This window comes from Microchirus variegatus (genome assembly GCF_963457635.1).
Source record: "Microchirus variegatus genome assembly, chromosome: 23".
In the NCBI taxonomy this organism is placed as follows: Eukaryota; Metazoa; Chordata; class Actinopteri; order Pleuronectiformes; family Soleidae; genus Microchirus; species Microchirus variegatus.
In genome coordinates, this window is record NC_139824.1 from 18,277,332 (window position 1) to 18,299,134 (window position 21,803).

A 21,803-nucleotide genomic window follows, 5' to 3' on the forward strand; every position below is an offset into this window, starting at 1 on the left:
TTACGTATATAATAAATATATATCCTGAACAGATTTTAAGTGTGATTACAGTAGATAAGTGAAGAAATTAAACACAAAACACATCTAAGTAAGTGTTGCACAAAAGGTCCGGGAAAAAGCAAAGTATTGAATTGAGTAATAGTTGTTTTAATATACTAATATAGTACACTACTACCAATTATAATATTCTATGTACAGTACAGATTTATGCAAACGATTCCAGAGTCTGTGGGTTGTGTTTATTCTGTCGTTCTGTCTGTTTTCAAACACCTGGTGTACTTTATCATTACTTACCAGCAGAGGGCAGTATTACCCAGAAGGAAATTCCCAACAGTGCTTCTTTGTGTGCAAAAAAACACTTCAAAAAATTGTATAAATCCATCCAAACGGGTGAAATAAAGGCAGAGACGTCAGTCCGTGTTCAACTGTGCCACTAAACACCATGTGCTTTATTGTGTCCGGTGTGTTTGCGTATGCGTGTCTTCAGAGTGTGCTCAGGCTTTTCAGCCGCCTCTCAGAGAAGAAGCGGTGTGTCTGGTGGTGTTGCTCGTTACCTCCAGCCGACGCGCCGAAGTAGGACAGCATGGACCGGTTGCGTTGCCGCTGCGCCGTCTTCTCGCCGTCCTCCTCGTCGTCGTCCCTGAGGACACAGTTAACAACATAAGGTTAAGAGTTTCGTCGCCCGAGGTGAAAAAAAAAAACGATTTGCACAGAGGGTTAAGTGAGGATAATTCAACGCGTCCTGGTTTCCATACGTGGAAACACATGGACGTGTTCTCACATGTCATGTGAAAAATCAAATACACCCCACGGACATTTGACCCTCTTTCAATACAGTATGAACATATATAAAGATTCAATAGTACGACGGAGAAATAATTTCATTTATCACGCCTTTATAGCCGTAAAATTAAAATCAGGGTGCAGATGGTGAGTGCTGATGTTAATTCATGTCATTAGCCTCCATCTGAGCTCGAAATTTCATTGTATAATGACAATAAAGATGATTTCCTTTCCTTTCAAATGATCTGAACACAGTTGGATAGCTGTAATACCCCAAAAGGAGCATAGACGACAGGATCAAATGTGCTCAAAAATCGAATATTTTTAACTAATTGTACAATCTTATCTATCATGTATTCTCTCATCCTCCGTACAAGGATATGCAAACCCATGCACATCAAATGGAACTTTTAAAAAAACATTTCCTCCTTGTTGGTTTTTATCTTGTACAGACGGGGAAAATTGCTAAAAGCTATTTTGACTCTTTTTTGACATCAAGGAAATCAGATAATGTGAAATAAATCACATTTCGTGCCGAAATTCGTTTGACTCGTTAAATCAATCTCTCCGCCTTTGTGTGTGAAAGAACAAATCTGAAACAAAACGATTTACCAGTGAACGCTCACGGCCTTGCTGTCCATCAGGGTTTGGGCAGTGCTCCAGCTGAAGCGAACAAACTGAGGATAACCAAACACAGGATCCAGGTACTTCAGCAGCCACGCTTTAGTCTTGGGGTCTGAAAGTTTCCACAGGAACATGGGTCATAGATTTAATTCGATGATGATGTTTCACACAATTGTATTTAATTAAGTGTTGCTATTTAGCGTTACCATTCGGGTATCCTGAGCCATATTCTGTGTCCACTTCTCCAAGGTCCTCTGCAAAGTTCCAGCCTTTTACGATGCGATCCCTGGCAACCTGGAAAATAATATACACTTATTATTATTATTATTATTATTCCATCTGGGAAAACAAATGACCTGTTATGTGGCACCTGTGATAAAAGATAAAACAGCCTTTTATCTTAGCCTTAAATGTACACATTTTAAACATTTGAATTTCAAAAGCTTGACAAATTGTCTCCATAGTGGCTGACAAACAGCTGACTAGCAGCAATTCAACTGGCTCCTCCTCGTCCGTGATAATCTGTGGCAGCAGTGGAGTCGTGTGTGAATTGGACAGAAACACAAGTAAACCGTCATGTTACGCTGTGACATCACAGGGAACACAAACTCTATTATTTAAAGCTCACATAGAGTGGTCCTGTTGCACATATATGTTAGTTATGGAGGTCTACTTACATACATTAACTTGTTTTTATGCTCAAAAACCTCCTAGTTGCTGTAAACGAGCCGATAGAAATCCTCTTTTCTGACGGTGTTTCCCAGCCACAAGATTTGAGACAACTCTCACCCAGAAGACAGAGTCTTGTGATTGGCCAATACCCGGAAGTGACATATTCAGCACACCCGCTCTCAGAAGCACAGCTCCCCCCTCTGGAACGGTGGTTGCACTGCTCCTCATTATCAAAACATTGTTTTAACAGTGTTTAAAAATAGCTTCTTCACGACTCCCCGCCGCAGTCCCTTTGACGACCTTTGACCCGGAGTCAGACCCAGAGTCAGAAGACACTGTCGCTCGTGAAACACCTCCACAACGGACGTTATTCTTCTTCTTCTGCGGTTCAATGTACGCAACCGGATGTGCCCGGACTAGTGCCCGGAGCAGGAGGATCTGCTGTTCAGGAGAACCGCTGTTTACGTAACCGGACCGGGTTTTTTTCAGAGATCTCGCTGAGCCTGAGATTACAATAAAACACAGCGTTCTCAGCAGTGGCTGAACTGTTTGTTTAGAACCTTCAGGGCTTCGTAAACAAGGTAATGACTCAGATACACACCAAAAAACAGCCTTAATCGGAACTTCCGGTCTAGGTCCGCTTTAAGACGTAGTAAAGGAGACAGAAATAAAAGGGGCTTTGAATCACGTCGGTCTTCACTTACCTTAGCACAGATACTTGCTGCACTGACGATGGGGAAGAGAGAGTCAGCTTTTGGCCTCACAGTCACATCGATGCCTGGGAACCTTTGCGAGAGCTTCTGCTCATATTTTTCTGCCGGACCGACCGTGTCCACATAAACCTGCAGAGTGCCACACATAAGGAAGACAAGACAGAACCGAGAGAGAGAGAAGAGATAAGGAAGGCGACAGGATAATCACCATGACTGCCTCTAAACAACAAGTTCCATAAAAGTTGGTGATAGTTTATGGTGATTGGTTACGGCCTGACTGAAATAGAAAAAAAAAAGGACGACATTGAAGCTCATAGACACTTGATACGAAGTCAAACGTTTACCTCTTTAAGCTGTACTCCACTGTCCAACGCATACTGCACTAAACCAATCGCTGCATCGTGTGAAAGAGCGTTCAGGTTGTACTTTGTCCTTGAAGGAAAAAGCAAAGATTATGTCAGATGTGTTTGTGTGAATTATAATATGATATGATGCCATTTGGAGAAGACACTGCACCTCTGTAACATGCTGGTCGAGATGGTGTTGGGGGAGAGAATCTGCAGAGCCCAGCCCACATAATGATTGGCTTCATGCAGTTTTTGAAATAGGTTTTCTCTTTCTGCTTCGGATAAAGTCTTAGAATCTGTAACGGGAGAGATCAAATGCATGTTTTACTCACAACAATGCCAGTTGTGAGTAAATTACGACAACTATTCTATTATAATCTATTCATCGGTGGGTCTGTAACATAAAAACAAGTTTGATTTCAGCTTCTTAAATGTGAATAATGTCTCTTTTTTAAATAAATAAATACTGGTGTAGGCTGTGCAGATTAACAACATTACCTGCCACTTTTGAGTTTTTCAGATCCTCCTTGTTGGATACTGGACAGAAACATATTCCATACACCATGGGTCCTGGTTTACAAAACATAAAAACTCTTAGTATATTCACATCGTCACTGCTAAAACAAGTAAAAGCATCATCATCCTGACGTCATACCCAGCACAGGCCCCCGGCCGGCCTCGTCGATGCCCAGACAACAGTCCTCCGTCTTGCAGACATCAGGTATCTGAGAAGCGAGTCGACAGCTTACGGAGTTGTCTTTTTCAAAGGGTCCGAGATCCATGACTGAAAAATACAGATGGTCAGTCAGTGAATGAAAGTCAGCTTTTATTCTGTCCCACTGTGAAATCATGAAGTGGGTTAGAGCTCTGCCATTTTATCAGCATTTAAATGCTGTTTCAGTCATTGATTCATTCATTATCTACACTTTATCCTCCACATGAGGGTCACAGGGGCTGCTGGTGCCAATCCCAGCTGATGTACAGTAGGGCAAAAGGCATGGCAGGGCAACGTAGAGTCAAGTGGCAAGAGTGCTCACCACTACATCATCTTACATGGTATAAAACGTTTAAAATAGAAAGTAAACTTGCCAAATAAAGCCACAGGAATAGCAATATGGGGCATAGGGTGCCGTCTATGGTTAGCTGTTTTAGCATGTATTAGCTAGCCTGGATATGCATTATAAATATCATTAATTCAATGGTAGATACCCACAAAGGGAAATGTGGATAACTGCAAATAAATGATGTCCATTTATGTTGAAGGATTTCAAAAGCCGAAGTTGTTAGTAGTCTCGAAAGGAGAGAGGAGACAAATATCCAGATATTAAATGTTTAACCTGTTTGCCATCGATGTCCCATTTCTGTTATGATGCAGAAGCTAAATGCTAACACACCGTTGACACGGCTCGACCTGCTAGCCTAAAACTGGCCGTTTTTTACAACGAACGCGGGTGTTTGTCATTAAAACAGAACGTTTACGTTTCATGACAACGCTAATAATAATAATAATAATTACCAGCGCTTACCTGTAAATGCGGTGACTATAGCCGGTTTGGAGTAACTTCTTGTGCTAATGTGCTTGTTTGCTGTTGATATTTGGCGCCGCAGGAAGAAAAACCTTCTTCGTCTAATTTGGTGATATAGGCGCGTTGCTGCCACCACGCGGTCTGGAGTGTGAACGGCAAGGCCTGCAGTTACAAGGGTACAACTAATAAATGTTTTATCTCTGGTCATTTTCACATTATTTAATTTAAATTATGCACTCAGTGAAACGGTCCCATAAAATAAATGGGAAATATTAAAAATAAAAGTCATACAGTGATTATATTACTTGTATAAAACCATTTTGGGGCATCAACAAAATGTCATTTACTTGTTTGACTAATGGCATCTTCGCGTACGAGTAATATCGTCCAAGTTCAGTCTCAGAATCATTCAAATGATTACGAAGAAAGAAAATTCTTCACATTTTTGTGGGTATGTGTCACTGTGTGTGATGATGGGTCATGAGTGAGTTAAAATGAGAGGAACGGAGAAAATAAATGAACAAGTGAAGGTCAGCGCACAAGCACACATGACGCAAGGATAGGACAATAACACAATTCAATGAGTCACTCAGAATAACAACACAAAGCAACAAATTAGACTTAAAAACCCAGCAAAATGTCTTAGGAAGTTGTTTTAAATAAAGTATTTCATACTATTTTGTAACCCACTGATGAATTCACTAATAGTTTTAGCTGTATTTATATTTATTGTTGTAAAAATTATCATATTTACTATTGGCACTGGGTCAAAGAATTCCAATATTGTTAATAATGTTGCATTGTATCTTGAATCATGTGTGACCCTGGACCCTGGACCCTGGATCCAAGCCTGGAGCCTGGAGCCTGGAGCCTGGAGCCTGGAGCCTGGAGCCTGGAGCCTGGAGCCTGGAGCCTGGAGCCTGGAGCCTGGAGCCTGGAGCCTGGAGCCTGGAGCCTGGACCCAGGCCTGGAGCTTGGAGCCTGGAGCTTGGAGCCTGGAGCCTGGACCCTGGGACCCTGGGACCCTGGGACCCTGGGACCCTGGGACCCTGGGACCCTGGGACCCTGGGACCCTGGACCCAGGCCTGGTGCCTGGACCCCTGGACCCCTGGACCCCTGGACCCCTGGACCCCTGGACCCCTGGACCCCTGGACCCCTGGACCCCTGGACCCCTGGACCCCTGGACCCCTGGACCGCGGACCGCCTAGACCCTGGACCGCCTGGACCCTGGACCCTGGACCCTGGACCCTGGACCCTGGACCCTGGACCCTGGACCCTGGACCCCCGGACCCCTGGACCCCTGGACCCCTGGACCCCTGGACCCCTGGACCCTGGACCCTGGACCGCCTGGACCCTGGACCCTGGACCCTGGACCCTGGACCCTGGACCCTGGACCCTGGACCCTGGACCCTGGGCCCTGGACCCTGGACCCTGGACCCTGGACCCTGGACCCTGGACCCTGGACCCTGGACCCTGGACCCTGGACCCTGGACCCTGGATCCAGGCCTGTTTTTGGACTGTGGGAGGAAACAGGATCACCTGGAGAAAGACTGGGGTCGTGAACCCGGATCTTTTTTTTACTGGCACGGCACCGTGTGAAACCGGGAATGTTGTTTTTTGTTTTGTTTTTGTGTTTTTCATCAGTAAGTCACATCTCTTCTCACTGCCTCTGCCTCCACTCTGACCTTTGATTTCCATGTAAAAGAATGTGAGTATGAAGTCGACGTCTTTATTGAGGATGCTCTCTCTCTCTCTCTCTCTCTGAATGGTGTTCTAACTGCAGCTGAGCGTAGAGGCAGCCTCAGGTGGAGAGAGAGGCGAGGCCTCGGTCAAAGACGCAGAAAAAAACGCGTACAAAAGTCTGAGTGTGTGCTGGTTACGGCGCTGGAATTGGCCTCTGCCTCTGGCTCTTTACACCCACCCCGTCTCTCTCTCTCTCTCTGTGTCCCTGTGCCTCGCTGAATGGCTCTCTTTGTCTTCGTCAGTAACATGCAGTCCCCAGCCGATTAAATGTGAGGAATTAGTCGTCAATTTTAGCCTACGACACACAAACACACTAAACGGCTTAGCCTGGTGTGGGGTTGTGATTGTGTCGTTATTACAGTTCACACGTCAGCGGCGTGTTTTTTTACTGCACCGTGTGTGTTATCTACACCAAAAATAAAAAAAAGATGCCTTAACGTTTTTGCATGCAATGATTTTTTTCCCTCATCTCAGCTATTGCATCACCAGCTGGTCCATGTCAGGCTCTACTATATCCTTAAGCCAGTAGCGCTTCTGTACAAAAAGTCACTTAAAACTCTAGATCACATGTGTCAAACTCAAGGCCCGGGGGCCAGATGTGGCCCGCCACGTCATTTTAACGTGGCCCGCTGGTCTTAAAAATCTGTGTTAAAATAGGTCTGTGCTGCTTTAAGGCGCACGTTGACCATAAACTACATTTCCCACAATGCACGGCAATTGCGTTTTTGTGTTAGCATAAGCCTTGTTTTTTGCTCACTGTTTGTCCCTCAGAAGAGTGTTTTTCTTATTTAGCTTTAGCCTATTAGCTAGTAGTTTTACACTGAAAAGAATGTTTTGTGTGTTTTTTTGTTAGCTTCACCCTTGTTTTTTGCTAGTAGTTTTTCCCTCGAAACAGTGTTTTTCTTGCTTAGCTTAATAGCTTTAGCCTTGTTTTTTGCTAGTAGTTTTTCCCCTTTTGAAATTCTGTTTTTTTGTGTTAGCTTAAGCCTTGTTATTATTTTTTTGTGTTAGCTTAAGCCTTGTTATTTGCTCATAGTTTTTCCCTCAGAAGAGTGTTTTTCTTATTTAGCGTTAGCCTTTTAGCTAGTAGTTTTACACTCAAAAGAATGTTTTGTGTTTTTTTTGTTAGCTTCACCCTTGTTTTTTGCTAGTAGGTTTTCCCTTTTGAAATTGTTTTTATCCTAGCTTTGGCCTGGGGTTTTTTTGCGAGTAGTTTTTCCCTCGAAACAGTGTTTTTCTTGCTTAGCTTTAGCCTTGTTTTTTGCTAGTAGTTTTTCCCCTTTTGAAATTCATTTTTTTTGTGTGTTAGCTTAAGCCTTTGTATTTGCTCATAGTTTTTCCCCTCAGAAGAGTGTTTTTCTTATTTAGCTTTAGCCTTTTAGCTAGCAGTTTTACACTCAAAAGAATTGTTAGCTTGTTTGTTAGCTTCACCCTTGTTTTTTGCTAGTAGGTTTTCCCTTTTGAAATTGTTTTTTTCTTAGCTTTGGCCTGGGGTTTTTTTGCTAGTAGTTTTTCCCTCGAAACAGTGTTTTTCTTGCTTAGCTTAATAGCTTTAGCCTTTTAGCTAGTAGTTTTAACCTCAAAAGAATGTCTTGTGTGTTTTTTTTGTTAGCTTCACCCTTGTTTTTTGCTAGTAGTTATTCCCCTTTTGAAATTCAGTTTTTTTTGTGTTAGCTTAAGCCTTGTTATTTGCTCATAGTTTTTTTGTCGTTTTTTTGTTTGGTTTTTTTGTTCCTTGCTGTTTAGTTTTATTATGTATATATTTTGTTCACATCAACCTGCCTAATATGGACTACAGATGGAAATTAGCCCCTGGGCTATAATCTGGCGCATTAACATGTACTTTTGTATATGTTCATTAATGTGCATTGTCCTGAAATAATAAATAAATAAATAAAATTAATTAATAATAAAAAAAAAACAACACAAGTTTACACTGGATATGTTTGTTTTTTTTATAAATAAATTGATTTAATAAATGACAACAATAACATTTCAACATTGCTTTTCTTGTAAGGAAGCAACAACAACAACAAAAATACTCAATAGTAGAGCAAACACTTTACAAAACTATCCAGAATTATACAAAATGAAAAGAAGCAAAGGTTGTTGACACACGATGCATTATTACTTACATCAATAATAATAATAACTGCGTGGTAAAGAGGATCAGTATAAAATGATAAAGTTTGCATCACTTGATAAAGGTGAAGCCTGTGGTAATGACCATTATTCACATTGCTGAAGAAGAAGAAGAAGAAGAAAACATGCGTTTGGCCTACATAAAATGCTCGTACATGTGATTCTAATCCTTAAGTCGGTCCCAAAGCCGACCAATTATCTTGGTCCAGACTTTGTCCTCGTATAGATTTTTTAACTCGGCGAATTGGAAAAACATTTTAAGGCATTTTAAAAGGCAGAGGCTGAAGAATTCTGGATTTTTCAAATTGCTTTCCAATCACCAGGTGCACGTGGTCGCACGCCTCCGTTTCTATACTGGCACAAAATGAATAAGACTGAGGTAAGTGTCCATGACTGAGCAACAAGCTGATAATACACCCTTTAAGAGTTCCCTCTCGTTCTCCTATTTTCCCCTTAATTTGCTTAACTGTTCAGTTTCGACGAAGTCCACGTATAAAAAGGAACGGACAGAGTTAGAGAAAACTGTGATATCTACAAAGAACTGAAGGTTGAAAAACTCTCCTTTTCTGACCAGGGAACTTCCTACTGAAACAAAAACGACGACGACGACGTTGCTTTTTCCCAAAGCAGTGGCGCAGAGAGAGACGGATGTAAATGTTCGGTCAAATCGGTCACAATGAAGTTACAGGGATATGGACGATGACAATAAACTGACTACTCGTATAAAACAACAACAACAACAACAACATGGAAAACATCCTTTAGTTTGGTTAATAAAAATCTGATTATGTCATTTCTAAACCCACGGCTGTGTGGGTCAAACCTGTACATCACATATTTATAATGGCACACACACTTAAGGTTAAGGTTTATTTGTGTCTTGATTGGCTGTTTGTTTGTTGACCCATGATTTATTTTATACCATGTGGGTTTGTGGCTTGTTTTTTTTTTGTTTTGTTTTTTTAAATTTTCTTAAATTGAACTATGTAAGGCCTCATGGATGCACTTTATTGGCTAAAAAAGTAAAAACCTCTAACATAACATCAGTATGGCATAGACTCACACACACACGCACACACATACACATATTTGCAGTCACACAGATCCACTCACACACTTCCCATAATTCCCTCTGCTCAGCTGGTCTCCCTCAGGGTCTTGTGAGCGTGGTGTAAACAGGCTGCTCCCAGTGTGTGGGGCTGTGGGAGGGGGCCACGCTGGAGGGGTCACCTATGGTAGTGTACAGAGGCCTCTGTGTCGGCCCCATGTAGGAGAAGGCTGAGTACAGCCCTGGGGCCTGGCTGGAGTGGGCATAGTAGGCCCCGGGGGCCTGGTGCTCTCCGTACTCAAACTGAGCCCTGGAGGCCAGCGAGGGGAAGGCGGAGCCGTAGTGGGGGAGGCTGAGCGGCGTGTAGGTGACGTGGGCGCCCGAGGACGGAGAGGACGAGGCCTCGGCGTAGTGGCTCCCGGAGGCGGACTCGCTCTTGATCTGGGCCTTGGAGGGGTCAGAGGACGACGGCGAGGCCTGAGGCTGCTGCTGCTGCTGCTGCTGCTGCTGCTGTTTGGAGAGCCAGGCCGAGTGGCCGCTCGCCGCAGCCAAGGCGTAGGCGTAAGACGAGGCGGAGGAGGCGGCCGAGGGGGCCCCGGGGCCGCCCTGCGGGTGGCCGTTGGGGGGCAGGTACTGGTCGAACTCGTTCACGTCAAACGGCTCGATGTTGGACATCACCTCGTGGCTGATTTCGCCGATGTCCATGGTGCCGAAGTCGATGTGCGGTTTCGCTCCCGATGAAGAGGGGCCACCGGACGCACCATCAGACCCCACCCCGAGGGCTCCTCTGGACCCCCCTGAGCCTCCGGCCGCTCCTGCTGCCCCATCCCTTTTGGCGTCGGACAGCTTTCCAGACTGGAGCTCTGTCTTTGGGGTGGTGGGGGGCGTTGGTGGGCTGTGACCCTGACCTACAGCAGAGGAGAAGGGGAAAGAGGTCAGGTGAACTTTGACATTAAGTTTCTCTCTCTCACATTTGTGTGGATTGAAGTGTAAATGTTGTGTACCAGCAGGATGGTGGTGGTGATGGTGGTGGTGGTGCAGGTCACCCAGGGGAGACCCAGCCCCACCGTTGTGCTCCAGGTGCAGGGTCTTGTAGTGAGACTGAGAGTGGCTGGCCTCTCCTTCCCCTTGGCCGTCAGTCTCACTGGGAGGCAACAGTTTGCCGTTCTTGCGTCTCCGGGGCTGGTACTTGTACTCCGGGTAGTCCTTCTTGTGCTGTTTCCTCAGCCTCTCCGCCTCCTCGATGAATGGCCTCTTGTCGGTCTCGTTCAGCAGTCTGAGGGAAAAGAAAAAACAACAAGGTGGGATTTAGTACTTGATGGAATTCTGGGGGTAACGAAGACGTGTTTTGTTGCTCTAAAACCTGTGCGTAATGGACAAAATATACGTTTTGAATGCGTAAAACTGTCCAGTAACTGTGTGACCTGCAACAAAAACTACACCAAGTGTGTTTTTAATCATTAACCATAAGTGTGTACTTTTAATTTCAATCGGCGTTGGGTGCAAATGCCTAAGCACGGTGCGCCCTCGGCATCCATTTACGCACAGGAAATGTGCCAGTGTATGACCACAGTGTTCTGCTTGTTCAGTCTCGTCATACAAACCTCCACAGTTTGCCCAGGGTCTTGCTGAGCTCCGCGTTGTGCAGGTGTGGGTACTGGTCGGCCAGTTTCCTCCTCGCCGCCTGAGCCCACACCATGAAGGCGTTCATGGGCCTCTTCACGTGGGGCTTTGATTTGTTGCCGTTGTTCACGCGCACCGGCATCGGCACAAGAGTCCAGTCGTACCCGTCCAGCACCTGACTGACCGCCTCTCTGATTCCGATCGGAAAGCGATCGTCGTCCTCCTCCGATTTGGCCCTGGATCCGTCTCCGTCGTCCCCGGCGCCGTCCGCGACGCAGAGCGCGGTCAGCTGCGGCGGCGGCCCGGCCAGAGGTGAGCCGTGGCCGTGCGACGCTCCGGGTTGACTCGGTGACAGCGAGTGACCGTCGTCTGACCCTCCGGGACTCAGCTCCGCCTCGGACAGGCTGTGCTCCTCGCCCGACATTATGACTCTTTTGATTTCAGCAAACGAAAAGTCAAAACTGGAGGCAAAATGTTTAAAAAAAAAAAAAAAGAAGAAGAAAAAGTTCTAGATCGTGTCCAAACTATCGAGGGCGATGGAATAGTTTATAGTGAACGCGCTGTGCGGAGTCTGCGGTGATCCAGTTACTGCGCACTCTGTCCATGCAAAGTCATACTGATGCGTAAAAGTGTCCAAATCCTCCAGAGTCTGAGCTGGAAAATCCTCCTCAGCGAAAACAGCTACACCTTCAAATGAAACGTCAAATATAATATAATATTAACATAAACATGACATAATAAATCCACAGCTCAGGTGTGATTTTAGTTTGTTGTGATGCGAGTTAGACAGATTCGAGTTTAAGCGGACAAAATGCGACTGAAAAGGCGTCTAAATAATAATAATAAAAAATATTAAATAAAAAATTATTATTATTATAATGATGTATAAACAGAGTCAAAGTGACGCAAATCCATTTCAGTAATAATAATAATAAGGAATAAAACAGAATAAAAAGCACTGAAATGAAATATAGCGTTCTATTTTACACATTTTTATTATTTTTCTTTTAAAAAAAAAAAAAATGACATAACTTACCAAATTAGAAGTCCAGTGGTTCAACATGGGAGTGTGTGGCCGACTGTGGAGCCGATGAATGGCTGCTCTGTGTGGCGACAGCGGAGCTTAAAGAGCGCCTTGTGAGAAGGACCGGGAGAAAAAAAAAAGTGATTGAAAGTGGAAAACATTCCCAAAGAGGCAGCATTCCAGCACAGTGTTAGCCCCGCCCCCTCCACCGGGGCACCGCGCCGCGCGCCCATTGGCTCTCTGATTATCCCGCCGCTCGCTGATTGGACGGTGGAGCGACGCGGTGGTAAACGGCCGCGCGTCCATCAGTGCAAACGTATCCAAGAAGAGAAGAGAAGAGGTGAGATTTTTTTTTTTACCTCGGAGTGGCTTCAGTGAGTCCACAGTGCGTCCTTTCACGGGCAGCAGAAAGGCCAGGTTTGTTGGACCCGTGTTGACAAATAAACAATCACCGAGGAAGAGTTATTGCCTCATGTGGTCACGGTGTTCAAACACAGGAGGGAAAAAAAAAGTTAAAGTTAAAAAAGTCAAGATCAGGAGGTCATTAAATATGTGTTTAAAATGAAATAAAGCAAAAGGAGCTGCTAAAGTTGGACTGATGATAAATAATGTCATTTAATTCACAGTTATCCACGTATTAACCCTTTACGCACCAAGAAAAAAGCAAAAGTAGAGCTGCAACTAACGAGTATTTACGTAACGATTAATCTGTCGATAATTTTCTCGATGAATGATGAATGTTTGGTTCATAAAATGTCAGAAAATGTTTTGTTTTGTCCACAAACCAAAATTATTCAGTTTTAAATGATTTCTTGAAAATATTCACATTTAAGAAGCTAAAACAATCAGAAATCTGGTTTTAATCATGAAAAAAAGCTTCAAACCGATTATCGATGATCAAAATAGTTGGCGATTCATTTAGTAATCGATTAATAATCGATTCATCGAGTAATCCTTTCAGCTCTAAGCAGAAGCATTTTTTATTATTTACTTATTATGATAACAATAATGACAATCAATATATATGTATATATTTTTTTTAAATTTCCTACAGTATTTCAGATACAGGCCTCTACCAAACGGTTATAAATAAACCTGGTTTGCATAATTCATAAAGTACAACATTCACAACAAGTCACATTAATTTAGTGTTAGTGAGTTCAGTTTGGTGCATTTTTCAAATGAGATATAGTGACTTAAAGTGTGCTCGACCAAATGGTTGAGCAGCACCTTAAAGGGTTAAACACTGTGAATGGAGCTTTATGATAGTTTCATTCGTTAAAGGCCACTTTGTAATCGATAATCTCGATAAACTCAATTATAGATTTGGAAATCCTGATCAAATCTCTAGATTAAATCACATTTAAATAATAATAACAATAATAATAATAATAATATACTGAATATAAAACAACAACAACAACACGGTCACTTCTTGTTTATGGACCATGTTTGGTGTCTTATGGGAAAGGAAGAGTCGTTTTTTATCAGCTTCTGATGCGCACACGCACGCACGCACACACGCACACACACATAGAGAACGAAAGCAACAATAACCCCTGTGTGTCCGTCGCCTCTCATGTCGAGGCCGGCTCTCGGTTTTCTCCCTCTCTCTCTCTCTCTCTCTCTCTCTCTCTCCGCGCTCTCTTTGCTTCTCTTTGTCTCCATCTCAGGTGAATTGCAGACATGTGATCAAACGCCCAAGCCTCTATCCATTAACCCTCGTAAATGAAAAAAAAAAAAATGGGGGGGGGGGGGGGGAACAAAAAGCAGTTTTGTGCTTGCAAACATGGAAAAAATTGATAACAGAGAGAGATGTGTGCGTCTTTCTCCCCTTATGTCCCGAGCAAAGACACTGTGGCCGCGCACACATAGCAAAACACTCGGCGGCAGCGGCCGTGCACGGACACACGGAGCTCTCTCTGCGCCCGCAAAACACGCTCCTCACGCGGACACCTGGAAGCTGGACGCTTGGAGGTGTGGAGGGTGGTGGACGGTGTGTGTCATGGATGCTGGGGCCTCGCGTGTGTGTGTGAGAATGTGTGTGTGTGTGTGTGTGTGTGCACCCCCCTCACCGAAATCACACAAAAAAAAGTGAGTGGTTTTCATCTGTATTAGAGGAGAAATGATGATGCGAAGGAAGCTGGAGTTTTATCCGCAGATTTATTCGATTTAATTGGCTGCAGTGGAGTGTGTTTTTTGGGGGGGGGATAGTTGACACCACAGGGCTGGAGGAAGCTGCGGTTTCAAGGAGTGTGTTTAGTTCAGCTACTGGATGTGCACGGCCCCCCAGGGAGGGAGTCCGTCTGTCTGTCTGTCTGTCTGTCTGTGTGTCTGACAGGACACGGTGGTTAACTGGGAAACATCAATTCAAATTTATTATTCTTCTTGTGCTTTCTTTATTATTATTATTTTATTGCTTTTTTGTGTGTGTTATTATATATACATTCATATATTGCTATCTGTTCTATCTGAAGATCAAATGTGGTGGGATATATGGGAAATGTGGTTTTAAAAATAATGACAACATTAAAGTGTATATAATAAAAAATAACAATAGTTTACTTTATGTTTAGACTGTTAATTATGTTTAAATTATTTAAATTATTTCCAGTGGAATCTCTTCCGTTTTATTTCACAGTTGGTTTATTTTATAAGAAATTCGTTATGTTTATGTTATCTATAATTAAAGAAAAATAAAAAAAATAAATCACGCGAGGGATGTTCAAAAAGCAAAGTTAGGATTTTTAGAATTTAGATTTAAATTGAAATAATAATAGCATATGATATATGCGATGTCTTTGTTTTATAAATTGTGGGACAATATACGTTTGTATTCCGGTTAAATTATCTTCTGTAATATGAGTGCGATCACATGTTTATAATGAAAATAAGAAAAACAATAATCTGACCTTTTCAAAGCGGTTTTTCCTCCTCAAACCATCGCCGCCGCCGCGGCCTGAAACGAAATGCAAACATATCCGAGTTTTATTACATTATTATATTTAAACAAATATAACACTGTAGTTTATTTTTTTAATTATTATTATTTTTTTTATTATTATTGTGTTTTTTAACAATCGAACAAGTAGAAAACGTAAGGCCTCTTTGTCGTTTTATGACGTTTAATGTATTTATGTTAATTTGGTGTTTGGTGAAAATGTTTTTATAATTATCGTTATTGTTTTAACGAATAGAACCAAATACAAATTTTCGTTTTTAAAAAAAAATAACGAATGTGTCTAAATAGGCCCCATAAAGTCTGCAATGTTTAAATTATATAATTTGTATTTTTTTTCGTTTGATTTTGTATTCTTTATTGTTATCCTAACTTTTGTTATAGCATTATATTATTTTAATATATATATAATGTTCATATATATAAGCCAAGCCTTCTGTCTGTCATAGATATTTTTCTTTTAAGGAGTTCACAGCAAACTCTTTAAAACTGTCAAACCTAAAACATCAAATCCTCTAATTTGTCAAACTTCAGTTAAACAAACAAACTTTAAGTTGCTATAATTTATTCAGTATAAAGAGACAGGCAACACTTTTACTCCCTCACAGTCAAACTGTTTCATGCTTTGTTCTCATGAGGTTTCACAGATTATTTTTTGTTGATCTCTGAATTAGAAGATTCAAATCAAAGTCACACCTGGGTGATCTGAAATCTCTTGATTCTCATCTCAGGCTCACTAATGTGTGTCTTTAAGAACACGTATATGTTTGGAAAGGAGGTTTTTTTCCTGGTGCTTGTTCCACCTGTCACTCAGTGAAGGTCGTCACTGAATCACCTGCTCGTCAGTTTCTGATTCATGGAGATTTAAAGAAAGATTCGCTCAGATTCGACTCAGAATCTAAACATGGTCTAAACGTGTCCTGTGTGCAGCGGTCATGGGCCTCGAGGGGAGCGGCTGTAACCGGTTAGAAAATAGAGCTCACATGGTAGCATCAGTTTCCCTGCTAACCTGCCATGTGACTGCATTAATGGGCCTCAGCATCAGCAGCAGCAGCAGCAGCAGCAGCAGCAGCAGCAGCAGCAGCAGCAGCAGCAGCAGCACAGACCGCTGTGTCACAAGAGCCCATTTCCTGTGCCTTCTGGTCGAGGAGGACGAGGTCTCATGATCAGCAAAGAGAGGACAAAGATCAGGATCAGCAAAGACAGGGTCAAAGAGTCAGCCTTCAGGTGCACACTGAGCCACAAACACACCTCTTTACCCCCCCCCCCCTCTCTCTCTCTGCTGGGATTGGAACGAAACTACTTTGGCCTCGTGGGCCTCGGTTTGATGAAGATCTGGTTCTGAGCGTCATTTTTGCAAAGAGAGAAAGTTTCATAGTGAGGGAAAAAAACTATAAGAAAGAAGATAGTTTTGGCCTTAATACTCCCAGAGAGAATTCTTGAAATCTGACCATGGGTGGAGAGGAAAACAAGAAAGATGCAGATAGAGTGTGTGTGTGTGTGTGTTCTTGTACTTGCGGCATACTGAGGACCAGTGAGGGTTTTTAAACAACAAAGTGAGGTCATTTTTACAGAGTGAGGACATTTTGGCCGGTCCTCACTTTGTTTTCATTGAAATCACTTCCTTAGGTTACTACAACATGCTATAATCAATTTGTCAAAAAATTCAATTCAAATTTTGGACGACATAGTATATTATGACGTTTTTGTCAAAATTTGGACCTAAAAATTTGGGTCAATTTTTTTTTTCAAATTTTGGACGACTGTATAGTATGACGTTTTTGTCAAATTTTGGACCAAAAATTATTGGTCAAAGATTTTTTCAAATTTTGGACGACATAGTATAGTATGACGTTTTTGTCAAATTTTGGACCAAAAATTATTGGTCAAAGATTTTTTCAAATTTTGGACAACTGTATAGTATGACGTTTTGTCAAATTTTGGACCAAAAATTTTTGGCAAATTTTGGACAAACATTTTTTTGGTAAATTTTGGACAAACATTTTTTGGTAAATTTTGGACAAACATTTTTTGGTAAATTTTGGACACATTTTTTTGGTAAATTTTGGACAATTCTTTTTGGTAAATTTTGGACAATTTTTTTTTGGTAAATTTTGGACAAAAATGTTTTGGTAAATTTTGGACAAATTTGTTTTGGTAAATTTTGGACAACAATTTTTTGGTAAATTTTGGACAATTTTTTTTTGGTACATTTTGGACAAATTTTTTTTTGTAAATTTTGGACAATTTTTTTTTTGTAAATTTTGGACAAAATTTTTTTGGTAAGTTTTGGACAAAAAATGTTTGGTAATTTTTTTTTAAATTATTATTATTTTGGTCGACATAGTATAGTATGACGTTTTTGTAAAATTTTGGACCAAAAATTAAAAAAATCAAAAAATCAAAAAAGTTTTCCAGCCCTTTTTGCTCTGCAGACATTTTATGGTACTGCAACCAGTAGTTCTTTGTCGATGTCATTCATGAAGTAGATATTTGTAATTGTGTTGATTTATAAAGTGGAAATGCTGGTCCTCACTTTGTCAGCAACCCAGTCCTCAGTATGCAGCAAGTACAAGAATGTGTGTGTGTGTGTGTGTGTGTGTGTGTGTGTGTGTGTGTGTGTGTGTGTGTGTGTGTGTGTGTGTGTGAGAGAGAGAGAGGGTGATGCAGATAAGGAAAGCATGCACAGCGGTCAAATATTCACATGCTGGGTCACATTCTGCATCAAACTCATGTATAATTGGTGGAAAGCATTCATTCCCATGTCAATAGGAAGACTGGGCCTGAAATGAATGCCGTCATTTGTTCCAAATGATGATGAACCTGACAAAAGGACCCAAATTATGTGTCAGAAAATGGTGGAGATTGGCACAGAGGCGTGTTTTCTTCTTCTTCAGCCACAGATTTCATGAAAACACGTCCCTGAGAGGACGAAACTGCATCTTAAGTTTCAGTTTGTCTGCAGATACAAGAGCTTTTTCTGAGAAAAAAACACTGTTCATAGATGAACATTTTGCTCTCGGCTGTTTTGTGAGAGGAAAACAGCCGAGGTCGACGCTCTGTTGCTCGGGGAATTCCAGCTCGAGCACGCAGACGGATTCTGGACTATCAATAATTCTGACCCTCATGTGACTCGAATGTTTTGACTCAGACGTTCACCATGAAGCGTGAAATCTAATTATTAAAACCTCCTTCCTCCTCCAGCTGTGATGGGTGAGAGCAGAGATTTACATCAAATCCTGCAAATCCAAAGGTTTTCGTGGATTTAGAGAACAGATTTGAGGTCATAATGTGTCATCCTGAAGGTGTAGTGTTGGCACTTCTAGCTGTTGGAGAGGCTTCAGCTTTTATTTTGAAATCAGGTCCAAATCAGAGATTTATTGTACATCAAATCTTGCAAATCCAAAGGTTTTCATGGATGGAGAGAACAGATTTAAGATCATAATGTGTCATCTTGAAAGATGCTCAGCTCAGTGACCTGTTGGAGAGGCTTGAGCTTTTATTTTGAAATCATTAACATTAAATCTTGCAAATCCAAAGGTTTTCATGGATGGAGAGAACATATTTAAGATCAAAGACTACTGAGTCATTCTGAAAGGTGCAGGGTTGGCACTTCTAGCTGTTGGAGAGGCTTCAGCTTTTATTTTGAAATCACGTCCAATGCAGAGATTTAAGTTAAATCTTGCAAATCCAAAGGTTTTCGTGGATGGAGAGAACAGATTTAAGATCATAATGTGTCATCTTGAAAGATGCTCAGCTCAGTGACCTGTTGGAGAGGCTTCAGCTTTTATTTTGAAATCATGTCCAATGCAGGGATTTACATCAAATCCAAAGGTTTTCATGGATGGAGAGAACAGATTTGAGGTCATAATTTGTCATCTTGAAAGATGTAGATGCTCAGCGACCCGCTGGAGAGGCTTCAGCTTTTATTTTGAAATCATGTCCAATGCAGAGATTTACATCAAATCCTGCAAATCTAAAGGTTTTCATGGATGGAGAGAACAGATTTGAGGTCATAATGTGTCATCTTGAAAGATGTAGATGCTCAGCTCAGTGACCTGTTGGAGAGGCCTCAGCTTTTATTTTGAAATCATGGCCAATGCAGAGATTTGCAAATCCAAAGGTTTTCATGGATGGAGAGAACAGATTTAAGATCGTAGAGTAATGAGTCATCTTGAAAGGTGTAGTGTTGGCACTTCTAACTGTTGGAGAGACTGCAGCTTTTATTTTGAAATCATGTCCAATGCGGAGATTTACATCAAATCCTGCAAATCCAAAGGTTTCCGTGGATGGAGAGAACAGATTTAAAGTCATATGTTATCTTGAAAGATGCTCAGCTCAGTGACCTGTTGGACAGGCCTCAGCTTTTATTTTGAAATCATGTCCAATGCAGAGATTTACATCAAATCCAAAGGTTTTCATGGATGGAGAGAACAGATTTGAGGTCATAATGTGTCATCTTGAAAAGTGTAGGGTTGGCACTCAGTGACCTGTTGGAGAATCTTCAGCTTTTATTTTGAAATCATGTCCAGTGCAGAAATTTGCATCAAATCTTGCAAATCCAAAGGTTTTCGTGGATGGAGAGAACAGATTTAAGATCATACAGGGTGTTGGCACTTCTAGCTGTTGGATCATCTTCAGCTTTTATTTTGAAATCATGTCCAATGCAGAGATTTACATCAAATCCAAAGGTTTTCATGGATGGAGAGAACAGATTTAAGATCGTAGAGTAATGATTCATCTTGAAAGGTGTAGTGTTGGCACTTCTAACTGTTGGAGAGACTGCAGCTTTTATTTTGAAATCATGTCCAATGCGGAGCTTTACATCACATCCTGCAAATCCAAAGGTTTCCGTGGATGGAGAGAACAGATTTAAATTCATATGTTATCTTGAAAGATGCTCAGCTCAGTGACCTGTTGGACAGGCCTCAGCTTTTATTTTGAAAGCATGTCCAATGCAGAGATTTACATCAAATCCAAAGGTTTTCATGGATGGAGAGAACAGATATGAGGTCATAATGTGTCATCTTGAAAAGTGTAGGGTTGGCACTGTTGTGACCTGTTGGAGAATCTTCAGCTTTTATTTTGAAATCATGTCCAATGCAGAGATTTACATCAAATCTTGCAAATCCAAAGGTTTTCATGGCTGGAGAGAAGCATGCAGATGCTCAGCTCAGCGGCCTGTTGCAGAGGCCTCAGCTCTTATTTTGAAACCATCACGTCCACAGAACAAGTGTGGATTGAACACAGCGTTGGGGCAGCAGGTGTTCTGTGGGACTCATCGCTCAGTGGCGATGTGGTGATGATGCAGTGACACGCTGCCCATGGGGATGAGGAATAAAAAAAAATCATTCTGCTTTCTGACCTCTTGTCTCTCACTCTTTTTTTTTTTTGCCTATTTTCGCCTCAGTGAATTAGTGCAGCTGCACCACACTTAAATGGGTCCCCCTCTTTTCTTTTTTTCCCCTTCCCTCTGCGAGTGTATGTGAGCGACCATGAATCCGGTCTTTGTGCTCCGTCTGCAGAGTTACCCCCCCCCCCCCCCCCCACACACACCACCACCCTCCCTCTATAGTTTCTTGCCTTTTTATTTGAGGGGGGGCTTCGGTTGCAATGGCGGCAGAGCACTGGTGAGGTGGTGGCAGTGGTAGCGATGGTGCAGCAGCAGGAGGAGGAGGAGGAGGAGGAGGAGGAGGAGGAGGAGGAGGAGGAGGAGGAGGAGGGTGGTGGGTAACTTGTTGGACCACATTCCTGTGCAGCTGTGGAGGCTGGTGCAGGGTGAGGGGTGGAGGGCAGAGCAGGATCATCATTGCATCGCAGGGCCATCATGAATGGCCTATTGTCTGCTCGGTTTGCTGCGTCCGCATCTCTCTCTGCCTCAGATTCAGATTCAGGCTTCACCGAGAGGAATAAGACGTAAACAACACGACAGAGATGGAGACACTGATGACAACATGAGGCAGTTTTAGATTTAGAGGAAAAAGAAGAAGAAGAAGAAGCGATAAACAGACTATATTTACAGCTGCGACTCAGACGTTGAAGCTCGGAGAGCGATGGTGATGGTGATGATGGTGAAGACGGGGATGATGGCGACGTTTTGGACAATGGTTGCATTCATATCTCGTCCCTATGACGGTTTTTGCCCCTCAGTCACAGATGCCAGCAGGCTGTTTAGTCATGCATTTAAGACGCCCGTTAACCTCCTTCCCTGCAAAAAAGCAGCGATAAAACAAAAATCAGTATGTAAGAATGTTTCCCGACTGGACTGGAGATGGAATATTCAGATTATGATGTTCCTGTTTACGTCCTGCAGAACATAGTCTGATTAAGACTAAGACGTGATAATATACACAAAAATCAGATTATAGCTTCTTTCATTCTTTATTTTTTACCTTATTTATTATAATAAAAGATATATTTGTATAGCATCTTTAAAAACAACAGTTCCCAAAGTGCTTTTACATAAACTGATTTGAAGCTTTTATTTTGAAATCACGTCCAATGCAGAGATTTACATCAAATCCTGCAAATCCAAAGGTTTTCATGGATGGAGAGAACAGTTCCCAAAGTGCTTTTACATACACTGATTTAAGGTGCTT

At 42.2% G+C, this 21,803-nt stretch overlaps 2 protein-coding genes across 2 annotated transcripts; both read right to left on the reverse strand.

Annotated features, from left to right (window-relative positions):
- Positions 1–483: 483 nt before the first annotated feature.
- On the reverse strand, positions 484–4,721 carry rnaseh2a (ribonuclease H2, subunit A; the record flags this gene model as incomplete). The annotated part of the gene is made up of 9 exons (XM_083909592.1): positions 4,666–4,721; positions 3,795–3,923; positions 3,638–3,709; positions 3,309–3,435; positions 3,137–3,224; positions 2,784–2,921; positions 1,614–1,701; positions 1,396–1,519; positions 484–640 (listed from the first exon to the last, which is right to left on the reverse strand). Exons 2-9 carry the CDS (start codon positions 3,919–3,921, stop codon positions 484–486), a joined length of 921 nt encoding a protein of 306 aa, XP_083765718.1. The 5' UTR covers positions 3,922–3,923; positions 4,666–4,721.
- Positions 4,722–8,575: 3,854 nt separating this feature from the next.
- On the reverse strand, positions 8,576–12,366 carry LOC310944034 (transcription factor SOX-10-like). The gene is made up of 4 exons (XM_083909737.1): positions 12,258–12,366; positions 11,203–11,908; positions 10,603–10,874; positions 8,576–10,506 (listed from the first exon to the last, which is right to left on the reverse strand). The coding sequence occupies exons 2-4, from the start codon at positions 11,643–11,645 to the stop codon at positions 9,701–9,703; spliced, it is 1,521 nt and encodes a 506-aa protein (XP_083765863.1). The 5' UTR covers positions 11,646–11,908; positions 12,258–12,366; the 3' UTR covers positions 8,576–9,700.
- Between the last annotated feature and the right edge of the window lie 9,437 nt (positions 12,367–21,803).